The sequence below is a fragment of the Aulonocara stuartgranti genome, assembly GCF_965226115.1.
Source record: "Aulonocara stuartgranti genome assembly, chromosome: 1".
NCBI lineage: Eukaryota > Metazoa > Chordata > Actinopteri > Cichliformes > Cichlidae > Aulonocara > Aulonocara stuartgranti.
This window is the reverse complement of record NC_138939.1, coordinates 18,406,846-18,425,616: the sequence shown is the minus strand read 5'-3', so window position 1 is coordinate 18,425,616 and position 18,771 is coordinate 18,406,846. Positions and strand designations below refer to the sequence as shown.

The following is an 18,771-nucleotide window of genomic DNA, read 5'->3' as shown; positions in this document are numbered from 1 at the left end:
GACCCCTCCCTGGGGCCAGCTCCCCCACTGACCCCAGTAGGCACCCCCATACTCCGCGACCCGCCAGGGAAAGGGGGCCCAGGCCCATCCAGACCGGGGCCCAGTGCAGCAGCGCCTCCCGGCCCCACAGAGCCCGGGACAGTCCACCCAACCCCACCACAGAGAAAACTGCACCCACCCCACCATCCACTCATCAAATGAGAGCTCTTTAAAGGTGTTTGACATTTGACTCGAGTTTTAAAGATGTAGCCATGGAACTCTTGTAATTTCATGAGTGAATAAAGTTGGGTAGAACACAGATTTGAGTAAAGTATGGCAAAAGACTCATGCCCTGCACTTGCTAGAATTAGTATAGATCAATGGAATGGTTTTCTCTTACTGCAACAGTTTGATAATAATAAAAGATAAACTGGCATCTCTTAAATTGATTGTCTTTGGCATATTCTCACACTCCACATGTTCTCAAACAAGCTGGAGTGGCTGATGCTGTGCCATCAGATTACAGCACAATAATTCTAATGTAACCCTCACTTTATATGTTTTAGAGGAGCATCGAGGTTGATGGAGGGTTTTTTTTCTTTTTCTATGCTTAGCTTGCCTTGCTTCTTCACAGTTAACACAATGAACAAACTCAGATTAGACAACAGGTGTTAAACAAAGGCAGCCGTTTTTATTAAAGGAAATATCCGTCAAGCAGATGAGCATTACAGTTTCCCTACTTTAAAGCAACACATTAGTGCTTTTTAAAAAAAAAAAAAAAACAGGTTTAAAAAGAAGTTCACAGGCTGAAAGCAAAAAATGGCAAACTTTCTCCACTTGAGCTTACAAATAAATACAAAAAGTGTTCTTCAGCGAGCTGGCTGGACACTACACGCATCACGCTGTTTATTAAATATGTGGCATCATGTTATTCTCAGTGCAAAAACAACAAAACTGTAGATAAGAAGATGATGATGAATGCTGGAATGTATTTTAGCAGTGTCAGATTATGGAACATCCTGCAGGCAAACGTGACATGCTTTGTGTTTTATAAAGACACTTAATGTAAACTCAACTTCCTGTTTTTGTAAAGCACTGTTGGGACACCATGAAGTAAGAGTGTAACGGGAATCTGTTTATATCTGCAGATCCTGCGTGGTGCTGAAGAAGGGGACAGACACGCCAGACCAAAGCAGTACACACCCCCTGTCACTTCCTGCCACACCAGCGTTAGCAACAGTGAAGCCACGATTTGTTAGGATAGTCAGCAGAAGTAAGAAGCAGTGAGTGACTACAACACCTGTGAAGCTTGTCTGGCTCGGAGCACATTTACACTTTCACACAGATCAAATCCAGTGATTTCACTCAATAAAAACATCAGTACAGTTTCTGAACGACTGGTGACCCCACATGTGTTTGGAAAAAAAAAAAAAAAATCTACAATTTACTTCGGTGCTTAACAAATGTAAACACACCTTAAACACAAACTTTAAAACCACTCAGGCTTTGAATCCAATACATCTCAGAGTTTACCACTAAACACTGAATGCTATGAAGAGCCGGCTGCTACTATAATTTTCTGCTTTGCAGCCTGAAGGCTAGTAGAAGCTCTCTGGTTAAATGGATTATGATCAGTGTGAAGTGGAAATCAGGTGCCAAGAACATCTCCAAAACACTCCCTGAGACACAATCCAAATAATCAACTGACGTTTGATCTCAGCAGTCATTGTTTGCCCAAAACATCACAGAAGAAAACCGAAACGAACAAACAAACAGAGCATGTGAGAATGACTCCCCCTAAGCATCCTAGCTTTTATTTTCAATGTTGTTGTCATCTTATAATCTATTTAATAAATCCATGGACAGTATAAAAGATGGACATAGCTACTGTGATGCTCATAACAGCTTGCCAATCACAAGCTGCTAGCTAACCAGCATACCCTCAAAAATCTTTTTATCGGACACAAAGAATGACCAAAATTTAGAAAACAGACGTAATCATTTATTTAGTGTGACCCAAAATGAGTGACTCAACAGGAGAGTGTTTACACAGGTCAAATTCAATGGTCATTCCCCCCACAGTATTGCAGGTTTTGCCTTTAAAAATAATTCCGTTTATGGCACTTCTAGGCTGGCTTCAATTTTTAGACTTGAAAGCTTCGTTCATCTGTTATACTGTCTATGAAAATACACATCAAAATAAACTGGAAATACCAATTTAACATGGTGATAGTATTCCATAAGGTCTACATCCTTATGGAATACTATCAGTCCAAAATGGAAAAACAGGTGCTAAGCGTATGCACTAAAAACTCCCTGAGGCATAATTCAGTTATGTAACAGGACATGGCTGAGTCATCCATCCTAGAGTAGAGCTTTTATTTTGAATTTTTATAATGTACTTTGGTAAAACTGTGACTGCTGCTCTGTCTGTGCAGCAGGCAACCGTACTTTCTACATCCTCTTTTCCAGCTTACAGGAGTAATAGTTCAGTATACATTTACAGTGGGGAATTCAGGGGCATTGCTACAGACTGTTACTTTATTCTCTACATAGCTTATTTTACTCAATCCCTGGTATCATGTAAGTCATGGCCATTTTGTAACAAACACATTATTAAACCTCTTTTTTTTCAAATGTCTAAAATATACTTATTACATGGTGAAAAATAAAATAGAAAGTAAACTGAACACAGCTCCATTATACTTACTCTAATTTGAGTTCTATCAGAATCACAACGGGTCATTTGTTAGTCAAATCACGCGGCTGCTGTGATGGTCACAGTCATGGCTGAGGTAAACACTCCCTCTTTTACAGAAAGGTGCTGTTAGTGTACATTAACACCAATATATTTCCATTCAAACATATTAAAGTCTAAATTTTATCTACAGTAGAGAATCACATGGTGTTCCAGTTTCCCTATAGTAATACACAGCATCATTAATCACCTGAAAAATGGTGCTTGAACAAATCTTTCTGTAGCTACAGGCGTCAGCTGGTGAACTGCAACCAATATGCTGAAACTTACAGACCTGGATTTGCAAAGTGGGGGAAAGGATCCTTGACCCAGAGCTGAAGGCTCAACAAAATAACTATCCTAAAACTCTGCTGTACCATCAAAAAAGGGTGGATATACAAGCTGAGACTATTAATTCAGATAAAATAGGCATACTGTACCCATTAACCCCTCTCACGTTATCAGCAGGCCAAAACAATCTCAGATATGACTGAGACACTCTTTTCAATCTGCCCTGAAACCACTGACTTCTTGCAGGGTTCAATGAACTGTTCCTGCTGGTGCATGGTTTATTAGCCAGCGAGCCAGCCGGTGGTCATGGAAATATTAGACTCAGCTCAAACTCTCTGGTGATACCCAAACTTTAAAAGAAAAAACAACAACAACAAAAAATTAAAAACAATAACCAGAAAAAAAGGGATGTTCAGGGGTAATGCACTTATTCAGATTTCATAATTGTTTTCTTTCTATATTAATAAATCTAAAGAAACTGCTCATAAGTTGAAAACAAAAAAAAACCACCCAACAACCTAAAACCATTTTTTAAAATTAAAATCTACTATTGGCTAACAACTAATATAGGTCTAGATCCTTTTTTAGCCGAAAATCTGAAATCATGACTCCACAACTTCAAGCTAAGAATGATAATCAAGGCAGCGTAAGGTGACTGTCGGTGGGACACAGGGAGCTTTTAACACATTTAAATGAGCTTTACAGCTATGATAATGTTTTCTGTTGAGAATCAGAATAATAGAGCTGTGGTTTACAAATTTAGTGTACAAACAAATCACATCTGTGAGGGTTCAAGCATTCACAACACAGTCAAATAAAAAAAAAAAAAAAAAGAAGTTCAAATTGTGACAAGTGTGTTAAAAAAAAACAAGCCAAGTAGTCATGTGTCACATAAAAGGTCGAAGCAGCGGACTTGAAACATTCAGAGCTCCGTTTTGTCAGACATGCAGTAGTCGCACTGGGTGAATTAACAGATCTAGTTTTTGTTTCTCTTGAGAGCCTCACACAGGTTCTGGTTTGGATCAGGTTCATGACTCATGATCTCAACACACTCCCATTCTCCGCTGCTGCTGGACCGCTTCACCGCCTCCACCACCGTCTGCACGTACAGACCGTCCTCAAACGTTGGTGCAGTGGCAACTGGTCCCCGTGCCCAACACCGGCGCTCCTCCTTAGCCTGAAAAGACTGCCTCAGCGCCTTCACCATGGAGCTCAGGCCCTGCAGGAGAGGCAGGGGCATTTCTTTTACCTCTGGTCCCACCCAGCCGTTGTCGCCTACCAACAGCTCCTCGCTTTTACTCCCGTTGCGTTGCCCATACAGTTCTGTCCCTCTGGCAATTAATCTCCCAGTGGATCCAACTACCATAACCTCATGTACAAACGACCCCGGCATATTGAAGTTTAGGGTCACAGTGCAGCACACGCTACTGGACCCTGTCCCACCCATCAACATTTGGAAGAAACAGAAATCGTCGCTGGTGACGCGGCGTATCCCTCGGATCAAACCGTTTTGCTGCACGAAGGTCCGCAGTAAACCATGCACGCGGTGTGCTCGTGTGCCAGACAGGTAACTCAAAAGGTCGATGATGGCGGAGCCAACAGTGTGAAGACCGCCTCCTCCCATCAGCTCCTCGCAGGTCCAGCCGTACGACTGGTCCAGCAGGCTCGGACCATAGACTCGGACATCACACACCTGCAGTTCGCCCACATATCCCTCCACCAGCAGTTGGCGCATTGCAACAAAAGCTGGCAGGAAGCGCAGGGTGTTACCCATAATGCTGAGCAGCTGTGGGTAGTATCTGGCTGCAGTGACCATCTTGAATGAATCCACAGCAGTTGCAGCTTTCTCACACACGACATTCTTACCGATACCTGAAGACAGACGGAGATTGAGCAGTTATTAACTTACTGCACTGATCTTTGGCGTAGAGCCAATGAGAACAGATTTCACACAATTTATTTATTTATTTTTTTTTACATAAGCTCAGATCTGCAGCAGTTTCAGTTCGGTGCATCTATCAGAGTGTGCATTTGATTGCTTTACTGTTCATTTACTCATTAGGTATGAATAAACCAAAATAATGTGATGGCATCTAGTGAGTGCAGCGTTTGTTATACATTTTAAATCAGACCTCACTAGCCGTTGGAATTGGTCCCATGGATTAGTCCCTCAGCAGGGAAACACTCAGGAAGTTGCAACTAAAACAGGAAACTGTGGTCAACGCTTAGGAATTCCATCAGATACAGAAAGCCCTGTATCAAGTCCCCTTTGATTGGGAAACCTTGTTGATTATATTTGCTTCAGTCTACTGCTGACAGAATTTTTCTTTCTTTTTTTTTTTTTTAATTTGTAGCTACAATTGCTGTTGATCAAGGCTTTGATCACCATTAATCACACGTCAATAACAAACCCTGAAGAATACGTTACAGAGGAAATGCGTTTGAGATCTGACCTGCCACACCCAGCTGCTTCAGGGCACGAGCTGTTTGCATACACAGCTCTGAACTTTTCCACACCTCACCTGATGAAGCTGTATGTGACACAGCAAATGTTTAACATACAGGGAGTGCAGAATTATTAGGAAAGTTGTATTTTTGAGGAATAATTTTATTATTGAACAACAACCATGTTCTCAATGAACCCAAAAAACTCATTAATATCAAAGCTGAATGTTTTTGGAAGTAGTTTTTAGTTTGTTTTTAGTTTTAGCTATTTTAGGGGGATATCTGTGTGTGCAGGTGACTATTACTGTGCATAATTATTAGGCAACTTAACAAAAAACAAATATATACCCATTTCAATCATTTATTTTTACCAGTGAAACCAATATAACATCTCCACATTCACAAATATACATTTCTGACATTCAAAAACAAAACAAAAACAAATCAGCGACCAATATAGCCACCTTTCTTTGCAAGGACACTCAAAAGCCTGCCATCCATGGATTCTGTCAGTGTTTTGATCTGTTCACCATCAACATTGCGTGCAGCAGCAACCACAGCCTCCCAGACACTGTTCAGAGAGGTGTACTGTTTTCCCTCCTTGTAAATCTCACATTTGATGATGGACCACAGGTTCTCAATGGGGTTCAGATCAGGTGAACAAGGTGGCCATGTCATTAGTTTTTCTTCTTTTATACCCTTTCTTGCCAGCCACGCTGTGGAGTACTTGGACGCGTGTGATGGAGCATTGTCCTGCATGAAAATCATGTTTTTCTTGAAGGATGCAGACTTCTTCCTGTACCACTGCTTGAAGAAGGTGTCTTCCAGGAACTGGCAGTAGGACTGGGAGTTGAGCTTGACTCCATCCTCAACCCGAAAAGGCCCCACAAGCTCATCTTTGATGATACCAGCCCAAACCAGTACTCCACCTCCACCTTGCTGGCGTCTGAGTCGGACTGGAGCTCTCTGCCCTTTTACCAATCCAGCCACAGGCCCATCCATCTGGCCCATCAAGACTCACTCTCATTTCATCAGTCCATAAAACCTTAGAAAAACCAGTCTTGATTGAGTATTTCTTGGCCCAGTCTTGACGTTTCAGCTTGTGTGTCTTGTTCGGTGGTGGTCGTCTTTCAGCCTTTCTTACCTTGGCCATGTCTCTGAGTATTGCACACCTTGTGCTTTTGGGCACTCCAGTGATGTTGCAGCTCTGAAATATGGCCAAACTGGTGGCAAGTGGCATCTTGGCAGCTGCACGCTTGACTTTTCTCAGTTCATGGGCAGTTATTTTGCACCTTGGTTTTTCCACACGCTTCTTGCGACCCTGTTGACTATTTTGAATGAAACGCTTGATTGTTCGATGATCACGCTTCAGAAGCTTTGCAATTTTGAGACTGCTGCATCCCTCTGCAAGATATCTCACTATTTTTGACTTTTCTGAGCCTGTCAAGTCCTTCTTTTGACCCATTTTGCCAAAGGAAAGGACGTTGCCTAATAATTATGCACACCTGATATAGGGTGTTGATGTCATTAGACCACACCCCTTCTCATTACAGAGATGCACATCACCTAATATGCTTAATTGGTACACAGCAAAATCTCCAGTGTTAAATTAACACTGGAGAGTGTCTATATGGGTCCACACCTCTGAGTGTTAAATACAACACTGTTGAGTGTTAAATTAACACTTTTGACAGTGTTATATGTTTAAAAGTAACCTAGTCAGTTTTGATAAGATAAGATAAGATAGAACTTTATTAATCCCTCGGGTGGGTTCCTCTGGGAAATTCGACTTCCAAAAAAAAGCACAGCAACGACCGAAGTTACAGTTACAGAATTGTTTTATATATATATATATATATATATATATATATATATATATATATAAAAATACAGAGACAAATATAAATAAAATATACAAAGGGGATAAATAGAATAAATAGGAATAAAAAATAAAAATACAAGTGAATTGCACATTTCAAGTATTGAGTCTATTGCACTGTTGACTATTTACAAAAAGTATTGCACAAGGTATTGTACAGTGAGGTGAAGAGGCACTACAGCTTAGTTGTTCCCCCCTCCTTTGTCCTCCTGTTTCCTGTTTCCCCTCCCTCTCCCCTCCAGAGAGGAGTTAAACAGTCTGATGGCGTGTGGGACAAAGGAGTTTTTAAGTCTGTTAGTTCTTGTCTTGGGGAGAAGCAACCTGTCACTGAACAGACTCTTCTGATTGTTTATGGCCGTGTGCAGAGGATGCCCAGCATTGTTCATAATGTCCAGCAGTTTTGAAGATTAACAAAGACTAACACTGAGCAGTGCTGATTTTCTAACACTGGAAAATAACTCAAAATGTTAGAAATATTCCAGTGTTAGAAAACCAGCACTGCTCAGTGTTAGTCTTTGTTAATCTTCAAAACTGACTAGGTTACTTTTAAACATATAACACTGTCAAAAGTGTTAATTTAACACTCAACAGTGTTGTATTTAACACTCAGAGGTGTGGACCCATATAGACACTCTCCAGTGTTAATTTAACACTGGAGATTTTGCTGTGTAGTAGGCTTTTGAGCCTATACAGCTTGGAGTAAGACAACATGCATGAAGAGGATGATGTGGACAAAATACTCATTTGCCTAATAATTCTGCACTCCCTGTAGTCAGAATGGACACTGAACGATCTCCAGCCTACTGGGACAAACGGTGCGTGATGGTTGACTGTTCTCGTGTGGGAACAGCACACATAATTGTTTGGTGAAGTTCCAGCAAATGAGTGGGCACTCATGTATGCTGCTTCTTGCATGCTCTACCCAGGCAGTTCCCTTGCTTTAAACAAATGCAATATTTCCAGCAGTGAGAACGCATCTAAAGTAGACTATCACCTGGTGTGTGCTACATATGAGGTAGGGCAATTACCACACTGACAATCCATGGAGGTCATGTGTGAAAACAGCTACGGGTGCTAAATCGAAACCAGACCCAGAACTGAAACTTGAAGGGTTTCTATCTGACACATTTGGCTTGTGATGAAGCACAAAGATAAGTGGAGATACCCCCAGAGGAGCTGCATTAGGATTATAGTCATTACAGGTGGAAGCAACTAATAATACATTCCCCAAAATAACAGCAATATCATGATACTGAGTCCTACAGTTCTGGACACACTGTAAAACAAACATGGAAGATACATCAAATATCTGTATAACTAATAAAAAAAAATGTCCCTAATGAGGCTATCAGCAGTAATTATATATTTATTCGCCACACTGTGTGTGTAATCAATATTTTTCAGTTTAATTAGTGTGATTAATAATGCCACCGATGTGCTTTTCCCTGCTATCTGTGCTGTCTGCCATTTTCACTGTGTGAGTTTCTTCTTCACTGTAGCTTTGACTTTACCCTCAGTTGATTAATAAGTATCACCACAAGCAGGCATGAGGCACTGGTCAGTGTTTCAGAGCACTGCATGCTTTCATTAAAATTTTGTAATTTGGTACCAGAACACTGATAACATGAAAGCATTATTGCAAGAGGAAGAAATGTGCAATACTAACATGTGAATCTTAATATTTCAACCTTCATTTAGGGTGTTAACTCTTAAGATGATTTCTTTCATGACATACTAAATAGGGTTAGTGGTAGGAGAAACTGGAGGTCCTGTAGAAAGCCTGCACAAGAACAGGGAGATGATACAAACACTGTACGAAAGAGTGTTGCCTGGATTTGAACCCCTCATGCTGTGACAGTGCTAATAGCTCAGTCACTATGCTGCCAAACACACTGTGTTATATTATGTTATATTTGTGTTTATGGAGTCTTACCCAGTGCCTTGACTGCTATCTGCCTTGTCATGGATGGTGGAATATAGATGCAGACAAGGTCAACATCTTGATGCAGCAGGACGTCGTCAGATCGGCTGGTGTGAAATGGGATGCCGAGCTCCTTTGCCAAGCAGCATGCTTCCTCTTCGCTTCGCCCCCAGAGTGCATGAACCTCAAAGCCTTCAGCTTTTAGCAGTGGGACCAGCACTCGGGCCGTACTCCCCGTGCCAAACACACCGACTCCCGGCAGCATGGTAGAGCTGCTCAGTGGGACCCTATGTGTGAGCCATCGCCAGTCACTCCAGCATCTCAACAGCAAATCATCCACTAGCTTTTCAAGGCCTGTGCTGTTGATTTTAGCCTATAAAACAATTAACAATTGAACAGTTAAAGAGCGATCAACCTTTATCCAATAACATAACAAAATCCTGGGAAATAAAAAAGCTCTTTGTGAATGCAGCACTAAGAAATGAGAAGGAGTAGTGAATAAGTGCTTTACCCATTTATCCCAGCTTTGAGTGTATCTGCAGGTCTCATGAAAGTTCAGCCCAGTTTTTCTTATCAGACCTCTGTGACAGGCTCTCATGCCGTGTCCTGCCTACTTAACATGCCTTTCCTTGTTCACACCCACTGAATGTCAATGTCATCTTTTGTCTTTCAACCAGGCTAAACATAAAAACCAGCAGCCAGAACAATCTAATTATTTATCGCTCACTTAATGTTGTTCTGAAAGTTATAAATCACCTGAACCAGTATGAGTTTACTCCCTTGTTTTCCTGATCTGGAATGATAATAGACTGGTGACTGATTTAAATAGCAGGCCATATCTACATTAAATACATATGCATAAAGATCAACTAAGCTGAAAAACATACACAAAAACACAAAAAACATATCCTTTTAATTCAGAGGTTTTCCAAAAACTTTATAATTCAAAGTAAAAAGTGAAATTGATTTATAAATATTAAATGAACTAAATGTACCACTACAAAGACTACAGTCTTTGGGGACTGAATGTGGACTCTTAGGGAGAAGTAAGGGGGGAAAAGGAAAAGAATATGCTGAGAGGAGAAACAGGAGAACAGCAGCTTTGGCTCAGGTATGAACTTCTCTCAAGCCATAAATTGCTGTACCTATTTTCCGTTTTCCTAGCAAAATATAAAGAAATGCGGGGTGTGTCCATATTTAGCACAGTGCTATATAGGTGAACAATGAGCAGGTCTATCTTGCTGACTCTCCCTGTGGCCATGATGACTGTACAACAGAAGGGTGACGGAGGAAAGTCTGCGTGCCCCTGCACCTGCATTACCCGTGCCACCTTTGGGAACCTTCTCTCGTTTAAACCGCATCCGCGCCAGGCTAAAGCAGCCGAATGCAGCTGAAGTCTCTCACACACCGACAACACTGGCAACTGAGCCGTGCCGTGCCGAGTCAGCTAGACAGATGAGATATCAAAGGCATGACACACGGACTCGTCGCTTTCTGAATCAGAAGTAGTAGCTCGGGATCAGACATATGTCATAAAACACTGCAAACTTCCTCAAAGTGACCACGTCTTCGTTTCAAACACGCGTACTGCTACAAGTGCACACACACCTACACACACAGTGAGCTAGCTAAACAGTCAGGTTATTGATAACGTTAGCTAGCACGTTCAGCTAGCTGGCCAGACAACCGCAGAGCGTGCACAAAAAACTCCCAGTAAACGCAGATATTTCTCGGGCTCACTGTTTAGCGTTAAAGTATCTACAAACGGGTATTATTTAAAACAAATCCCAAGTGAAAAGCAAGGAAACGTTAACTACCTACTGTATTTGGCAGCACAACATCAGCGACGTCGGAAGGTGTCGAGCCGGGCGCTGCCCAGTTGCTAATGGTAACTTCAGCAGCAACAGCAATACTGTGACGGGAACCGGACATACTAAAGCTGTGAAGATAGGTCACCGGCGGAAAATCAACACGGGGGACTCATAGGAAACACGTTATGTTTAAACACAAAGATACTAAAAGTTTCACAAAACCTTGCTTTTAAAGATATTTTTTATTAATGTATAAATACGTCTTACGAATAAAATATGTGCCCTTGCTGTTAAGGCATTACTTTAACTTTCAATAGTTTCCCCATGATTCAGTGCGCTACCTGTACAAATCCCTCAGTACGTCGACTAGTTTCACTCGTTTAATCTAAAAATTTTCAATTCAGTTTTATATAAATCGCAACAACAGTTGCCTCAAAGCTTCTTCCAAGTGGGCAGTCGTCTACCCCAAAGCAGTTATCTCACTTGTTATTTTTAACCATTACCAAAACTCAAGGCGTAGCTACCACTCCAATCTAAATATATCGACAAAATAATTTGCTTGCTTTGAGACGAAATTAAGGTTTAAAACGGTTAAAAACTCTCTTAAAACTCTCTGAAAGTTATAGCCTAATTCTACCACGTTTGCTATTGCAGTGTTTTCCCTTGTATTTCAGTTACTTTAGTGACATCCCTCTCATATAATGTCTCCGGTTAAATGTATTTTGATAATTTATTCTGGTTAATTTTATTTGACAGTATTAGTTACAATTGCACAGATTTCACAGAAACAAACTCAAATATATATTCAATATTTGTTTGTGGAGAATCAATAGTGATTTTTGTTTGTTTTTGAATGGAGGGCCAGTAACATATGTTTCAAATAACCAGATAAGTGCCCTGATGCAAGTATAATAGCAGGACCTTACTTACTGCAACACAGATACCATTTTAAATGTATCTTTTTTCCCTGATAAGAACCCATTGTTAACTCTTAGTTCATCTGTTGGCACCATGAGCAACACACTAGACTTTAAACTTGTAGAGGTGTGTGTGAGCGCTCATGTTTAATGCTGCTGTTGGCAGGGGTGACTTTGGTTTACATTCTTTTGCCTCAGCCTTTTCAAATACAATTTATTTTTAAAAATGCTTTTAAACTTTGGTGTTTACTTTGTGAAATGATGTTAGATGAATACGGTATGAGGTTTATTTGGCTACTACAGATTTACAGTGTGTAAATAATAAACTAAATCTGCAGAAATAGCTGTGTGATGATGATCAGAAAAGTGACACCTGCAGCGTCCAAATCCACAACCATCCAGCCAACCACTAAACCAGCCAAACACTAAACCAGCACAGGAGTGCAGGAAGAGTGATCTTCAAGGCCATCAGGTGGATGATAATGGTTACTACCACCTGGACAGTTGGCAGCTGACATGGAAAGATGAACAAACAATCCAAGGAAACAGACTGAAAATCAGTCTAACTTTAAATTAGTGAAAAATACCTGTTGATACCTTTTTTGAAATTCTCATAAAATACACACATGATATATCACCATGAGTAAAGTAAAGTAAAACACATCTGGATCACAAATCATCCAACATTCAATATTGTTCACTGATTTCACCATATTTGCATTACAGTGCAGAGGTTTGGGGCAATACTCATAAATGTTTGCTATCATCAATCTAGGTCCATAAGGATAATCCATAAAACTGGCTACAGAGATCATACAAATCCGCTATTCTTAAAATCAAAAATACCAAAATTCACAGACCTGGTTCATTTTCTCACAGTACAAATTATGTATAAAGTAATAAACGACCTACTTCCTGACAGTATTCTCAAATTGTTTTCTAAAAGGAAACAGGGATACAATTTGAAGGGGGAATTAAATTTAAAACATCCTTGTATCCGTATAACATGACAACGTTTTTGCATCTCTGTGTGTGGAGGGAGGCTGTGGAATAGAGTGAAGAACTGAAGCAATGTCCCAGCATGACTCAGTTCAAAATTGTGGTTTTTGCAAAGTAAAGGAAGGAGGTAGGGCTCTGATCGGGTGTTCTCACCCACTATTTTCACAACAGTGATGTGTATATATGTGTAGGTGCACAAGTATGTTTATATAAGTATATATTTAAAGTATAAATGTAAAAATATAAAAATAGATAAATAAATAAAAAACACATGTAACATGTAATGTAATTGTAATGAAGAATTTCTGATGGACAGGGAAACAGGAAGAAAAAGTGTAGACTATTAATTACTAAATAGTGAAAGGGGGTGGGATTAAATAAGATTATGCTTCTTCCTTTTTGAACATGTTATGAGTTATTTATAATTATTGTTTTTTGTTTTCCTTTTGTTTTGCTGTGTTTGTTTGTTTGTCTCTTTTTTCTGTTGTTGTACTAATTTAACATGTTCAAAATAAAGATACAATACAATACAATACAATACACCTTCTGTGGATGCTTATTAGATGTAAGTTGATTAGATATTTATACTGGTGGGGATGCACTGTTGCTATTATTAATGGTGATTTCACCCCAAAATATGACATTTACTGATGACAATGGCTGATTGTGTGATTAAGGGGGATAAAAGTTATAGGGTGAGACAGAGGCCTATGATCTGCTATAGCAACACCTAAAAGGGCAAGCCAAAAGAAAAAGCAGGACATTAAATTATTAGACTTGAATTTCATAAAATTGCTCCATCTAAAAAGTTTTTTATTCTCCATGGTTATTTCTGATTGCACATATGTATTAATCAAATTTTACACTATTGTTATTCTGTATTTGAAGTTTTCCCCCAATTAGACTTAGGTTGCTTTAATCAGTTAATCATCAGCTGTAACTGAAAACACCTTAGTTTGTGATTCTAAAAATTATTTTCCTTTGAGAAGAAAATAGAAGTCTGTCTGCATCTATATAAAAATATAATTGTTTTACATTAAAATACAGCGTTTGTTTTAAAAAGATCAATAATTAATTAAGTTCTTTTGTTGTTTTTTAACACGTTGATAGTATTTTCTTTACACACACGCCTACTTGAACGGTGTCATTACACACACTGACCAGCAGAGGCGTTATATCACTAACGGTTATGGACAGGAAGCGCAAGGAATTGTGGGACTTTTAGTTCTCAGTGGTGGACGATTACCCTGATAACAGAGCTAAGAACAAGAAAAAACATTTACCGTTGAAAATAAAACAGCATCCGTGAATTCATCATATGCAAGAGCTTCGTGTGCTCCGCGGCCGGCTAATCTCGGATGGATTTAGTCGTCGTACGAAGGAGAGCGCCTCACTTTTGCTAAAAAATAAACAGGAAGTTGTTAGCGTTGTGGGACGTGTAGTTCCGCTTGCAGGCCGCCGATCTTGATAACATAGCATAGAATAAAGAAACAAAAATAAAATAATCTTAAGTTCACCCGAAGGCCGCAGATTTAGCCTCGGCGCTGAAGTAAATATGCCTGGGTTCACCTGCTGTGTCCCCGGCTGCTACAACAACTCGCACCGGGACCGGGAACTGCGCTTCTACACGTTTCCTAAGGACACCGCTCTCAGAGAGCAGTGGCTGAGGAACATCTCCCGGGCCGGGGTCAGCGGCTGCTTCAGCACCTTCCAGCCGACTACGGGGCATCGAGTCTGCAGCGTGCATTTCGCCGGCGGGAGGAAAACCTACAGCATCCGGGTGCCGTCCCTCTTCCCTCTGCGAGGGGTGAATGAGCGCAGGAGTCGGCGGGGCAGAGGCAGGAAAGTATCCGCGGCGGTTCCCGCGCCCGCCGCAGCTGCGACCTCCGGAATTGTTGTCACCAGCTCCGTGCTGGGCAACACCGCAGAAGGAGCCGAGGCCAACGCAGGCGGGGAAGCGAGCGACGACAGCATCACCGTGGTGCAGATTGGCCAAAACGGGGAGTACTTGGGCACCGCGCGACTGCCCGTCCAAACGGAGGGGACATCTTACACGGGGCAGGTCGGCGGTACAGCCGAGGTAACGGCTGGCGACTCACAGGTGGACACCTCATCCGCGGCGGCACCGGTGCAGTATGTCAGCGTGACCAGCAGCCCGCTGGACCACTCGTACTCTCTGACCACTGGCACCACGTCGGCCGAGCTACTGAGGAAGCTGAACGAGCAGCGGGACATCATCGCGCTCATGGAGGTAAAGATGAAGGAGATGAAGGCGACCATCCGCCAGCTCCGGGTGGCGGAGGCCAAGCTGCAAGAGGAAGTGCGGGAACGGGACCGGTTGCTGTACGGCCACACGGTGGCTGCTAACGTTCGGAAGAAAATCTGATGGGATGGGTGAACATCCCCGGAGACGAGCCGATATACAGACTCAGACTGACGGAGAGCAGATGGACAGCAGATCCAGCCCCGATTTCTACGAAACTGAGAGCGATGACAATTTATTTTCAAGTAGAGCTTATTTTTATTTTTATTTGCGTTTAAATTTTTTTGTAGGCTGGCTAGTTGATGTAGCTGATAGTAATAAACTTACTGCTAATCTAATTGAAACATGCACAGTCTGCCTCTGGTCTGCAGCCAAACAAAGATCACATGAATCCATTCAGACAAGACTCGTAGTTTGCACAGACTCACATTTCAGACTTATTTATGACGGGACAGACTGAGGGGACACCGGCGAAGGACATGCTCAAAACTGCCTAGCTGCATAAAATGTTTTTTGTCCTTAGGCTGTTTTTGTTTTGTTTTTCCAACAGAGTTTAGGAGCTCTTGTTGCAAAAAAAAAAAAGGATAACACCCCACAATAACATGCAAAAATGCGCCAAGATGAAGTATTTATAGGATTTTTTTTTTTTTTACCAAAACACTAATCTTGGCCTGCTTAGGGTTGTAGTGAACTAAATAAAACTCTACCGCGACTGTTTCAGAGTTGCCTTTAAAGGTACCTTAAGATTATTTCCATTATTTTTGTTGCTAGAGGTATTTTTGCAACTGAGAAGAAGAAAAAAAGACTTGAAGAAATTCCTCAAAGCTTTAAAGGGCACTTAAAATTAATTCTTATTAAAGGATGCTTCTTGGGGACGTTTTTTCCCTAGTTTTGGGGGAAGCAGCACCTACTTCTTTTTCATTTTTTGGGTGTGATTTAAACATTTTACGTGCCTCTTCCCTATTCTTCACACAGATGTTTAGTTCCCACATATTTGTCCTGTTCATCAGTGTTTTAAGCACAGGCTATTACAAACATTTCATATTTTTGAAGCTGATCTGGCAGCTCATTGTTTAAGACTGGCAAGTTATTTCTCAAGCCAACAAGCATTTTGTCTCATAGCACATAGCAGCATTTTAGAGACTTCTGGTGGGGGAGAAAGGATCTGACAGTGTTTCTGTTGTTTTCTTTTTAAACCTTCATTGATATTGGGGGGGTGGAGGGGTTTGGCTCATGTGATCTCATCCCCGGGTTTATTTTAAAATGACATGAAGATTTGCAGTGGCTCTTGTAAGTAATATTACAAATTTTTTCAGCTGTGTTGAGTTGTGGACAAAATAATACAATTTGTATGAAATAAACTTATAAAAGACTCGTGTTGGAAACCTTACAGTTTACGATCGTCGCGTAAAGTGCAGTGATCTTAAAATTATTCACACCCAAAATTTAATTGGATTTGAATTTTCCCCCGAGTGGGTGACAGGTCTGGTCTGCCAGTTTACATCATCATCATCATTGTTTAGCACTAGTGGTGCCTTCACAGATGCACAGGATAGATAATCTGTGCAGATTAATAGCTCTGCATCATAGAGATGCTGACTTTGGGTCTACAAATCTCTCTTTAACTCACAGGATGCATAGTATTACTTCTATCAGGAAGTTAAAATTTTGAGGGGTCAGAAAACAGCTTTATATTTTACGTCATTGTCCAGGCTGGATCTCAAGAACATATTAGAGTTTTTGGATCTTCTTTGTGTGTTTTCCTTTCTTTTCATGTCAGAGTTTTAACTTGCTTTTGTGGCTCTGTTTATAAACCTGTGCTCTGACTGTTGTTTGAATCCAGCACCACCTGAAAACCTGAATGTGATGGCCATCTTTGGCCTGGTGAAATCATCTTTCTAATTACACTGTATGTTAAATTCTATTTCTAAATGTCTGAGAAGCTGTTTTTACCAACTTAGCTAAAGTGAGTGAGAAGTGTTTTTGGCCCCACAGTATTTTGTTGCTCTTCCCCAAAGTTTTACACAGTTTTTTGCTGGCATTACATTCAAAATAACAGAGATAGGACTTTATTTAAAAAATAAATCACGAAGCTGAAATGCACGAAACTGAAATTTCTAATATAATATTGCACAAAGAAAACAAATGAAATGTTTTCTCGCTTAAATGTAATGAGTGCCTTCTGTTTACGGCTTACACTGAAACTGGGTTGTATAATGTCAGAACAAAAGATGAATTTTTTATATCTCTCTCTCTTTGCTAGTGTAAATAACAAGCCTAAACGGATTAAAGAACCAACTCACCAAAGAGAAATCACTCCTCAAAAAATGATCTCTAGTCGTATTTTGCTTCAGATTTACTAAATTATTAAATTAAGACCCAATTTGTCAATAAATGAGGATAATTACTAGAAAATAGTGGATTCAATTACACGTTCTGACTTCTTGCTTTAATGCAAATGTGATTTCATTTTTAAAACAGCAAAGTGTCATATTTTAGGTGACTGGAGGTCAAAGAAACTGATTCGTCATCTTGTCCAGTCCAGAGTTTCAGGACAGGAATAATCATCCTTACAGTCGGAGTCTGAAGCATGATTTTTACCCTCTAGATGGCGCTAGGATAAAAGCTTGAAGAAGAGAAGCTTCAGCTCCTCTCTTTATGACCTAATTTGCTTGATCTATCTATGTGTGTCTGCTGGCCAATCTGATGCTCATTTGCTTAATTGTTACAGATTTTAAGGAAGTGAAATGCTAATTATCTTAACACGAACATAGGCATGTAATGCAGTTCCACCGCTCACACTGGAATGGGTAATTTTTGAACACCTAATGTATTAATGTGAAACAGAGAAAGGGGGAGCGATGGATGAATGGATGGAGAGAGAGCATTGGAAAGAGCGAGGATCCAGATCCTAATCTCATCTGGATTTATCTTTTCTACTCCCTACAGTGTTGCGTAAGGCCTTAATCCAATGCTGTCAATCAAACTTACACAACTCTATCTTCCTTCTTGATGGCTGTTGCCGTTTACCACTGCAATCAGGCCAAATGACATCTTTTCAAGGCAGGTTTCATTGTTTAGGTACAACAATGAAAGCAACATGTGATTCTGAAATCCACTGAAATAAGACTTTCTGTATATAAACATGGAAAATCTTTGAAGTGTGTCAGAAAGGGTGCCTTTATTATAAGTAATCCAGGTCAAAGTTTATAGTTTTGCTGGTCATGATCTAAAAAAATTAAGGAAGCAATGTTAGATTTATAGAAAAGAAAGTTGCATGACATCATTTTGCAATTTCCTATAGCTATATAATAATCCACCTGTATCTTTCAGTGTGTGAGTCTAGATCAGGCGGGGTCATCCTTGGACAGCTGACAGTCTGCAGGATTGCCATTTAAAAACTCTGTCATATCCTACTAATGCTGCTACTGCATATTTTGTTTTTAGTGTGAATACTTAGTGTGCTACATGTATATCAATATTCACATCTTGTGTATATTGTTTTACTTGTAAATTGAAATGCTTGAAA

The 18,771-nt window shown here is 40.4% G+C and overlaps 2 protein-coding genes across 5 annotated transcripts in view; one reads left to right on the top strand and one right to left on the bottom strand.

Annotated features, from left to right (window-relative positions):
- Nucleotides 1-650: 650 nt before the first annotated feature.
- Nucleotides 651-18,771, bottom strand: part of gfod2 (glucose-fructose oxidoreductase domain containing 2) — a 317,249-nt gene continuing 299,128 nt past the window's right edge. The window contains exons 1-4 of one of the 4 annotated variants that reach the window (XM_082536332.1): nt 14,263-14,348; nt 11,070-11,191; nt 9,265-9,625; nt 651-4,879 (exon numbers count right to left, since the gene is read on the bottom strand). In XM_082536332.1, coding sequence (XP_082392458.1) covers nt 3,984-4,879; nt 9,265-9,517 — 1,149 coding nt within the window. In that variant the 5' untranslated portion in view covers nt 9,518-9,625; nt 11,070-11,191; nt 14,263-14,348 and the 3' untranslated portion in view covers nt 651-3,983. Of the gene's footprint in view, nt 4,880-9,264; nt 9,626-9,763; nt 11,046-11,069; nt 11,192-14,262; nt 14,349-18,771 lie in introns of those variants that run through there. The other 3 variants (XM_082536330.1, XM_082536331.1, XM_082536333.1) reach the window with 3 other exon arrangements.
- On the top strand, nt 14,535-18,403 carry thap11 (THAP domain containing 11; the record flags this gene model as incomplete). Its single annotated transcript, XM_082536409.1, has 1 exon — nt 14,535-18,403. The coding sequence occupies one exon, from the start codon at nt 14,535-14,537 to the stop codon at nt 15,363-15,365; it is 831 nt and encodes a 276-aa protein (XP_082392535.1). The 3' UTR covers nt 15,366-18,403.